The sequence below is a fragment of the Muscardinus avellanarius genome (genome assembly GCF_963383645.1).
Source record: "Muscardinus avellanarius genome assembly, chromosome: 7".
NCBI classification, from domain to species: Eukaryota; Metazoa; Chordata; class Mammalia; order Rodentia; family Gliridae; genus Muscardinus; species Muscardinus avellanarius.
In genome coordinates this window covers 23,065,149-23,076,075 of record NC_137793.1, presented here as the reverse complement: position 1 = coordinate 23,076,075, position 10,927 = coordinate 23,065,149, and the positions used below count along the sequence as shown (strand labels likewise).

At 47.1% G+C, this 10,927-nt stretch overlaps 1 protein-coding gene across 1 annotated transcript; it reads left to right on the top strand.

The window, feature by feature from the left end:
- Positions 1-687: 687 nt before the first annotated feature.
- On the top strand, positions 688-1,545 carry LOC308265003 (leucine-rich repeat-containing protein 18; the record flags this gene model as incomplete). The annotated part of the gene is made up of 1 exon (XM_080698634.1): positions 688-1,545. One exon carries the CDS (start codon positions 688-690, stop codon positions 1,543-1,545), a length of 858 nt encoding a protein of 285 aa, XP_080554760.1.
- Between the last annotated feature and the right edge of the window lie 9,382 nt (positions 1,546-10,927).

Below are 10,927 nucleotides of genomic sequence, written 5' to 3'. Positions count from 1 at the left end.
AGGCACAAAATCGGCAGAGGGTCAAAGAGAGAGCTGCACGAGCAAGTGGACCCCATTCCACACCACCCACCTCCGCCATCACTCATGTCTGAGATTCCAACATGAGTTGTCCAGAGTTTGAGGCAATGATGGCGCCCAGGCAGGAAAGCAGGGACCTGGGATTGTAACCTTTACTATCCGAGAGGTGAGAGTGGGAAAGCTGGTGTTGCTCAGCCTTCGGCAGAGAGAGGGACGTGCTGAGCCAACTTCCTCTATAGTAAAGAACAACTTATGGCCTCTCACAGCTTCCACCTTGAAGAAGGAAGAAGTAGTGTCAAGGGGCTCCAAAAGCTCACTCTGCTCCTTCCTCTGGAAAACACTAGCCTGCTCGCTGGCCACCCTGCCTCAGCCAACCCCTTCATGGACCTATCCAGAGAGGGCCTGGCTAAGGCGCAAGGGCATGCGCAGTGACGTCACGGGCATGCGCAGGGGCGCTCGACCCTGTACGGTGGCCGAGGCGGGTCCTCGCGGGCTGGAACGCGGAGCCTCGAGCAGTGTGGGAAACGGCCCAGCGCCGTCCCCGCGGGCGGGTTTCCTGTGGCCGCTGGCTCTGCAGTAGGAGTCTGTCTTATAGCTTCCATGTTACATAACTGGTCGCCAGCCAGTTTCGAGAAAAGCTCTTCAAACACATTTTCTTAGAGAAAGAACATGGCCACAGGCGGGAAAGGCATCAAGGGCAAGAAAATCACCCTCAAAGTGGCCAAAAATTGCCTCAAAGTGACTTTTGATGGAAGGAAACGCCTGGACCTGAGCAAGATGGGCATCACCACCTTTCCCAAGTGTATTCTGCGACTCAGTGAGGTGGACGAGCTGGATCTCAGCAGGAACCTCATCAAGAGGATCCCTGAATCTATTTCCAAATTCCAGAACCTGCGCTGGCTGGATCTGCATAGCAACTACATCGACAGGCTCCCCGAATCCATCGGCCAGATGACCACCCTGCTCTACCTCAACGTTAGCAACAACAGGCTCACCACCAACGGGCTGCCCGTGGAGCTGAATCAGCTCAAGAACATCCGCACCATCAATCTAGGCTTGAACCACCTGGACAGCGTGCCCACCACGCTGGGCGCTCTGAAGGAGCTCCATGAGGTGGGGCTCCATGACAACCTGCTGCACTCCATCCCTACGAGCATCTCCAAGCTCCCCAAGCTGAAGAAGCTCAACATAAAGCGAAACCCCTTTCCAAAGGCAGAGGAATCCGACATGTTCATAGATTCCATCAAGAGGCTGGAGACCCTGTATCTGGTGGAGGAGAAGGAAATGTGCGGAGCTTGCCTGCGAAAATGCCAACTGGCCCGAGAAAAGCTGAACAAAATAAAGAGCACGGCCTTACCGGCACAAAGAAAGGCCATCTTTTCCAGTTTGGTCTCGCCCAACTCCATGGCCAAGGAGTCCCAGGAAGACTGGAGGCTGTACCCAACATCTTCCCAGAGTAGCTTAAAGCAAAAACATGAAGACAAATCAGCTAACAGGAGTAACAACTCTGAAGAGGAGAAGCCCTGAGTTAGGAGAAGACAGAGTATGGCACAAGGAACATTCTGGAAACCAGGCTCTTTAGTGCTGCCCAAGCAACTGACTTGCCTCATAAATTCACTTTTCCTTAGGCTACTTGTATGTGAAAATTACTTTAGAAAATATTTTGTGTTTTTTAAAATGTACATAGAAGAAACATTTAAGAAAATTGTACATATATTATAGATAATTAAAGACAAAAGATGTTAAGACTTAAATGGCTTAGAGTCTCTACATTTCATTCAAACTGGTACAATATGGACATCATTGGCCTGTGAGAAGTTACATATGTATAATGAGATATCTCAAGCAGCTAAAATTTATGCAAGATATTTAGATAGAGAAATATATGCAAACATACAATAAGCCAGGCGTGGTAGCACACGCTTGTAATCCCAGCATTTGGAGGGTGAGACAGGAGGATCACAGTTAAAAGACAGCCTCAGCTACTTAGGCCCTCTGCAACTCAGTGAGACCCTGTTTCAAAATAAAGAACAAAAAATAGGGCTGGGAGTATAGCTTGAAGGTAGAATATTTCTGGGTTCCATCTCCAGTACCACACACACACATACACACACACACACACACACACACACACACACACACACAAAGTAGAATTTTAACAAATCTTTTTGTTATCCACAAGTAGGCAAAAAAAAAAAAAAAGGCAGAAATGAACAATAGGAAAAACTTATTTCCTAGCTGGGCATAGTGACACATGCTTGTAATCCCAGTACTTGGGAGGCTGAGACAGGGGGATTGATAGTTTGAGGCTAGCCTCACACCTAAGTGAGACCTTGTTTCAAAATAAAAAATAAAGTACGGTGGAGTGTATCTCAGTGGTATAATGCCCCTGGATTCAATCTCTAGTCACACACACACACACACACACACACACACACACCCCTTATGTCCTAACATTTCAACAATTACACTAAATGTAAATGACCAACTTTATCTGTAAACACTCTAAACTGGAAACAACCTAATGTCCCCCAGTGTCAAATGGTTAAAGTCTGGTATATTCATATAGAATAATACAATAAAAAAGAACATATTTACACATGCAATAACTCAGGTGTATATCAGTGGCATTATTCTAAGCTCAAAAAGACAAATCTCTCTACAAAGATTTCATAACTTATGGTTCCATTAATAGAACACTCTAAGTAACAAAATGATAGAGGATCAGTGGTTCCTAGTATGGTCATACAGTGGTAGCACATAGGATATATTTGCGGTGATAAATTATTGTGCGTGTTGATTGTGCTGATGGTTACACGATTCAACACATGACAGAATGACAAAGGAACTATGCATAGACATATACGATATAAATGTCCTGGTTTCAAAATGGTACAATCATTACATAACATGTGCCCATTGTGGGTGATCGGATTAAGTGAAGATTGCATGGGTCCTCTCCGTACTATTTTGCAACTTCTGGCAAATCTATAGTTATTCTAAAATAGAATTTTTAAAAATAAAAGAGCTCAGATAGCAAATCAAGGGAAGCAGTCTGACAGCTGTCGGAAGACACTTCTCCATGGGTCTCTTACTTTTCTATACATCTTGGGAACAGAGATACTGTCTTTTCAAGGATGCTTATAGTCTATGAACAGACCTGGAAGGTAGACCTAATGTCTTTCTCAAGAGCAAAAGGTGCATCTACCTACTGTCCATTATAACAAGATATCTTCCTCCAAGGTAAAACTCGGGCCAGTTGCCTGCCTACCAAAAATGGTTAACTCAGGGCTCTTCATCTGTGACCCAGATACACTGCATATGCATCCACCTGGAACCCTCCATATCACCTTCATAGGTGCAAGCCAGCTGTCTGCTGTGTTATAATAATAACCTTTGTCTCTGGCCCAGGTTCCCTGTGTCTTCTTCCCTGACCATGAAACAGTGCAGGCTAACTTGTTAGCTTACAAGTAGGGTAAAAATCTCAGACCTTTCATAGTTTATTTAATATGAATGGAGAGTTTATCTCAGGTCAGGATCTCTGGGAAACTTGCTCTGAGATTGAAGGGCCCATCTAGAGTATTTAGACAAAAGATGTGACCCCTCATCTGTCTCTCTTAACCTGAGTAAGGGGAGAAGGTATAAGCAGCAGATGACAGGTGGATTCCCAAAGGCCTAGCACTTCTCCTTCTTATCTGCATGCTGACCCTTTTCAAAGAGGGCTGCAGTTAAACCCAGCTGCACCCCAAGAGAGCATCGGTGATAGGAACTTGACAAGTTCTACACCCCAATCAACAGGCGGATGGGGTTGTCAAGCAGTGAGATGGCTGTGTTTCCCGGGGTCTGGGCAGGAACATTCTTCAGGGCTAAAGACTTTAAATGACAGGTTATGCAAATGTCTATTTTTAGCCAGGTGAAATTTGTGAAAATCAGGGCTAAGAATGCAGCAGAAACTTGCTTTGAATTTATAGAGCAGTCTTCCATAGGAGGAACTGGGGGTGACCAGGTGGTTCTCTTTCTAAGAGGAGAAGGTGAAGAGAATTTGAGAAAAACGGTAGGTAGGGGCAGTTCATCCCTCTGGGCACCTACTTTATTTCAGGTACCATGCTAGGAAAAATGGCATCTCAGCAAGTCCACGCTCCAGTTCTTCCTCCCTCACCTTCACACACAAGGGTGCATGCATGTGGAGTACTGGTTACAAATGCAAGCTCTCATCAGCGCAAATAACAGTAATGGATAAACTTTCAGGATAGAGCTAGACAGTGCACATGTGGGGCTTGTGGGCCACATGAGTGCTGCCAAAAACTGCTCAACTCTGCTACTGTGGTGAAAAAGTAGCCATAGACATATGTAAGTGCCTGGGCGTGGTGGGGCTCCAATAAAACTTTATTTATTTATTTATTTATTTATTTATTTATTTATTTATTTGCAGTACTGGGAATGGAATCCAGGGGCATTCTACCTCTGAGCTACACCCCAATCCTTTTTTTTTTTTTTTTTAGTCTTTATATTTTGTTGAAACAGGCTCTCACTGATTTGCGAGGGGCCTCACTAAGTAGCTAATGCTATCCGCGAACCACAATCCTCCAGGCTCTGCCTCCCGAATGCTGGGATTAAAAGCGTGCACCATCATGCCTGGCAATAAAACTTTATTTTAATCAATAAAATATATTTTATTTTGAACTAGATTTGGCCTGCGGACCCAAATGTTCAAGTAAAATTATAAAATATTGTAGCCTGTGCTATATATATATATAGCTATATATATATATATATATATAGCTATATATATATAGCTATATATATATATATAGCTATATATATATAGCTATATATATATATATATATAGCTATATATATATATATATATTTTTTTTTTTTTTTGGTGGTACTGGGGTCCCTGGAAGCCCTTCTACCTCCAGGCTACACTCCAAGACCTATTTTATATTTTTTTAAATTTGGAAACAGGGTCTCTTAAGCCAGTGCGGCTGGCTTAGAACCTGTGTGATCCTTCTGTCTCCGCCTCCCAAGCATGGGGATTACAAGCGTGCGCCACCACACCTGGCTTGTAGCCTGTTTTTAAATATTACTACTGAACATGTTAAAGATGTTTTGTTGTTGTTTTGGTACTGGGAATTAAACTCAGAGGCATTCTACTCCAAATTATACCCCCAGCCCGATTTCATTTCTTATCTAGAAACATGGTCTACGTTGCAGAAGGCCTTGCTACATGGCTGAGACTGTCTTTGAACCTAGAATCATCCTGTCTCAGTCTCCCAAGTACTGGGATTATAAGCATGCGCCACCATGCCGGGCAAAGAGTTTTAACCTCCACAAAAGGCAAGATATTCTATGTCGGGAGTGGTGGTGCACACTTGTAATCCCAGCGCTTAGGAGGCGGAGACAGGAGGATCATGCAGGTTGAGACCCTGTTTACAAATAAAATATAAAAAATAGGTCTGGGAGTGTAGCCCAGAGGTAGAAGGGTTCCATCCCCAGTACCACACACACACACACAAAAAGGCAAGATATTCCTAAGAAAGTTTCAGGACGTTTTATTTTTAAAATACCCATCATGAGCACTATAGGCCATATTGCATTAAGTGAAGCTTGTCTTCTCTAATTTCCATTAAGAAGATTCTGGGGCAGTAGTAGGTGACCAGTTACATTTGATTTTACATAAACAATGAATAGGGTAGCAATAAAATATCGGATACCACTTTGATTTCAGATAAATGAGGCATTATATATATATTTTTTTGGGGGGGTGGTACTAGGGATGGAACCCTTCTATCTCAGGGCTACACTCCCAGACCTATTTTATATTTTTATTTGGAAACAGAGTCTCTTAAGCCAGCGAGGCTGGCTTCAAACCCGTGCGATCCTCCTGTCTCCACCTCCCAAGCGTGGAGATTACAAGCGTGTGCCACCAAGACCAGCAGGCATAATATTTTAGTACAAGTATTAAATGCAACATTCAGGACATATTAAAAATTTTTTGTTTTTTATCTGATATTTAAATTTAATCTGATGTCCTATCTCTTTATTTGTTAAATCTGGCAGTCCTAACAGTATGTGTAATCCTACTTGAAGAGACTGTTGAAAGTCTTTATCTGCGGCTGTCAGTGATACAAGGCCAAGCCAGATAGAACTGGTCCCCGGATGTCCCACTATTATCCCACGAAGGCTTGGAACTAGTGTAGAAGAGCCACGTTTCAAGTGCAGAGATCTGGGTTCACACACAAACTGTCTGGAACCCAGCAGGTTCTTGATAAGTTGTAGCTGTGGTCTTCATTCATTTGCAGTTTCTTAATGTGTTTTGTTCTCCCTTCATGAACTTTAACATAAGTTACGTGACCTCAGCCAAGTTCTTGGATTTTTTTCCCCCCGGAGACTTGGTTTCCCTCTTTATAGCATGGTGATAATGCTGACACCTCCTTTAGGGATTTGAGATGCAAATTAAACAAGTCTGTGTGTATCAGGCACTTAGCACCGTGCCTGGCAACTAATGTGCCCATTATCTATTTTAGCAAAATGTATAATAACTAAATCCAGCTTCTCATTTATTCATCTACTAAACCCTCAAAACAGCTAGCAGTTAGATATTAAGATTTTTATTTCTTTTCTTTTTTTTTTTTTTTTTTGGTACTGGGGTTCCTGGAAGCCCTTCTACCTATGGGCTACACTCCCAGTCCTATTTTTTTATACTTTTTATTTGGAAACAGGGTCTCCTAAGCCAGCGCGCGCATGGCTGGCTTAGAACCTGCGCGATCCTCCTGTCTCTGCCTCCCAAGCGCGGGGATTACAAGCGTGCGCCACCACGCCCGGCCAGCAGCAGGTGGATATTAAGATCTTTATTTCACAGACCAGATATATCGAGGCCCTGAGAGGTGATATGACCCCCAAGAAAGACTTGGCAGAGATGGGATTTGAACTGGCGGTCCTGGCTGCAGTGAATCCCACCATCGGCAGGGCCAGGCCTGCCCCACACAGCAGGGGAACAGAGGGAGAACTTTTCTACTCTTTAAGTGTCCCATCTCCTCAGCCCCAAGGATCCCCCCACACACACACCCTAGACAAGAGCTCTTCCTTATAACATGGGACTCCGATGCTTCCCAAGCTCAGTTTCTTCCAGGCATCTGTCTTCCCTGTTTCTGGTCCTTGCCTGACCCTGTACTTCTCCCTACCAGCACCACTTTCTCATTGTATTTTCATACTAGTTCTTTGTGTTTGGAACTAGCAGTCCAATTTTACAGATGAAAACACTGAGGCTCTGAGCCAGTCACAGAACACGAGACAGCACGGCAGATTGCCTCTGCCATTTGCTGCATGCGCGGCTGCAAAGAACTCCCTCATCTGTAGGATGGAAATGATAATCTTTGTGGCGAGGACCCCATCAGGGGAGTCTCTGAAACACAGCCAATGCCCCAAAGTTGCTAGTATCGTTACTTGGAATTGTTAGTATAATTACTTCTGCCAGCTCACACAAGCAAGCGCTGCTGCTGGGATCTGATCTCTTGGTTCATATTCCACTGCCGGGACAGAGCCGGGGACCTGGAGACCGTGGTCCTCCCCAGGTTTTGCTAGGCCTAATTGACTTTTTCGGGGCTGGCAGGTGGGCAGAATGGAAGTCTCCCTTAACTGCAAAACTGAGCCGTGGCACCATGAAGGCTGGGCGTGTGCAGCCAGTGCTAAGAATGGAAAGGGACACGAGAGACAAGACACAGCCCAGGGCCTAGACCTTTCTGCCCTCTGGATAGGCATCCGCCTGTGCTCTTGCTCAATCCTGGAAGGCAAGTTTTAACTTATGTTAAAGTTTATGAAGGGAGAAAAAATCCTGGGAAAGGTGTAAGATCGGAGTGGCCGTGTCCTCCTGAGCGAGTACCGTCCTGGCTGCCCCAGCTCGGCAAGCACAGTGGGAAAGCTCAGACCCTGGAGCTGGACAACTCTGGTCAAACCCCAGGCTCTCCCACCCCTGCAACTGCGACCCTGAGCTGGCTGCCCCACCCTTTGGGCCTCAGTCTTAACCACAAAATGGGGAAAGGAAACATACCTTCCTGGGTTTCTCTGGGAGATCAAATCTAACTCCCTAAGAAAGGCACATGACACCCAGCAGCAGCTCCCAGGTGGATGTCCATGTCTCCTGGCTTCCTTCTCCCTCCAGGTCTCACTCGTCCCAGCTCTTTTCAGGGCAAACATTAGAAGGAACAAGAAGACCATATTGGAGGCAAGCCCCAGGCTCTGCAGAAGGGATCTAGGGCCAAACATAACATCTGATTATTAAAACTGTGGACTGTAAACACCAGCGCAACTGGCCAGAACACAGTGGCCAGCAGACCACAGCCCAGCTGCTCCCATGCCCGTGGCCACACCACCTGCTGCCCCAGCATCTAGGATGGGCCCAGCTCCACAGGCTCTGGGCACAGACTGGCATGTTTTTCCTGAGCTGAGCCCTGGGGGCCTGGCCAAGCCCCATCCTCACAGAGAAAAGGCCTGGGAAGCTTTGGCAAGAGCTGAGTTTGGAGAAGAGAGCACCTCCCGCCCTGCCCCCTGCCCTTGGCCATCAGACAGGCCTGACCTGCAAGCTCTGGCCTGACAGTGCAGGGCTTGGTGTGGCATAGAGACCAGGATGGGAATCCCAACACACGCTTAGCAGCTGTGTAAGCTTGGGGAAGTCATTTCTCCTCTCTGAGCCCCAGGGACTTCAGCCAAGAAACAAGGATATTCAGAGTCACCTCTTCCCCAGACTCTGGTGTGAGAATTAAATGAGACAGTACATTGAAAGCACAGTGCCTTGGCATTGTGCAAGGTGGGACTAGGCTCCAGTGTGCCCTGGTCCAGCTCCACACTGGACAAGATGATGCTGGGTACCAGGATGCTGCCATCGCACCCCATGCACCAGCAGCCAAGGTGAGCAGCAAGGTGTAGCCGGAGTGTGGGTCTCAGGAGTCAAACAGCTGGCTCTGAACCCAGCCCTGTGATGCCATGGCAGTCACAGCCCCCAGTTGAGCCCCAGCAGCCCCATCCGCAAGCAGAGAAGCAACCTACGTCACTGCTGCACGAGCCCTGAAATCATGCCTGAGCACCTGTAGTGAGGTTCTGGAGCCTGTGAGCGGCTGAGGCTGGGGTGCCTGTCCTTGAGGCCAAGTAAGGAGTCCAGCGCCTGGCATTCAGCAAGTGCCCAGGAGGTTGTCTCTGCCACTGAATTGTTTCCTAATTAATTATTAGTTAATTACTTCCTCTCTCTTTCCTCTTTCCTTTCTTCCTCCCTCCCTACCTCTTTGGGGAATGAATCAGACAAAGGTTCTCTGGGGATAACTACATAGAAAACACTTTCAGAGGGTCCACCCTTACAGACGACAAGCCAGTTTTGGCAGATGCAGAGCAGGGCATAAAAGGAGCAGACTGAGTCGGTGCTTATGACATGAAAGAGAGCTTAGAGAACAACCCGCTGGAGGTACTTTCTAAATGACCAAGGCTCTGGACCCAAGACCTCCCACCCACCCTGAAGTTCTCTGAACCCAGCCTCGGGAGGGAAGGGACAGGGCCTGGGGAAGCCCCCGGTGGGTGGAGCGAGATGCTAGCCACATAGCTGAGGCTGGCCCTAGGACTCCCTGTCGTCACCCCAAGGCCATAAAGCCACAGGAAGCGGGGCTGCGGCCCTCCCCAGCCACCGCCTCCCTGGCCAGCCTGCCTGAGTGTCCGTCTGCGCCCAGCCTGGCTGAAACCTGAGCCAGAGAGATAGAGCCTGGGTCGAGCCAGCCGGCTATGTCCTAATGTAATTTAGCTGTAATCGCAGCGTGTTTTCCCTTGCTATAATTAGTAAAATGTGGTTGTTTTCTGTGTTCCTGGAAGATGTCCGAACTGGAGCCAGCTCCCCAGAGCTTTTCTGACAAGCTCTCCCAGCAGGCCCACCGGCAGCGCCGGCTCTGAGCACTCTTTTCCCCTTCACCTGAGTTCCCTCCACTCTGGGGGGGGGGCTCTCTGGGCTCCTGAGGATGAGCTCTGGGGGTCAGTACAGCACGGGGCTGTGGCAAGTGCCCTGGAATGCGGTGATGAGAAGGAGCCACCAAATCTGAGGCCTCAGAAACAGGCACATCGGGAAAGAACGCTTTCTTTAGGATTTCTACAAGATCTTCAAAGAAATGCATGTGTGCATGCACTGTGGCATGTGTGTGCTAGTGTGTGCATGTATGTTCACATGTGTGTGTTTTGCGTGCACACGTTTCTGTGTGTTGCATGTGTGTACATGCATGTGTCCATGTGTATTGCATGTGGGTGTTCATGTGTATGCGTGTGTGCATGTGTGTCTGTGTATATTGCACGTTGGGTGTTCATGAGTACGCATGTGCGTGCGTGTGTGTGTGGCGCTGAGTACTCTGATGGCTGGCCCACAGGGCAGAGGACGAAGAGCGCCTTGCCGCCCTGCAGTCCGTCTCTCACCTCTTCAAACTGGTTCATCATTAGGCAGTCTTCTGGCCTCTCACCAGCCATTCCGCAAATGTAGTGGGGTCTGATTGTGCGTTCCCATCCGTCATTTTAGAGGTGCCTCGCCATTGGGGTTCTCTGCAGCATCTCACCACCCCGCTTACTCATTCCATGAGCATCTGTTAAATCATTGTGTGAGCTAAACTTTAGGTTTGTGGGGTTTTCTTTTATCCATGAAGGATCAAGATTCACATTTTCTCCCTTTGCCGAATCCTGATGGGAGCCATGTTTCAGGTGTGTGTGTGTGTGTGTGTGTGTGTGTGTGTGTGTGTGTTATTGGGGACTGAACCTAGGGGCACTCTACCTCAGAATTACAGTCCTAGTCTGATTTTATTTCTTGTTTTGAAACAGGGTCTTGGTAGGTCTCTGAGAGTCTTGGTACGTTGTTGAGGCTGTCCTCAAACTTTGATTCTTCTGTCTC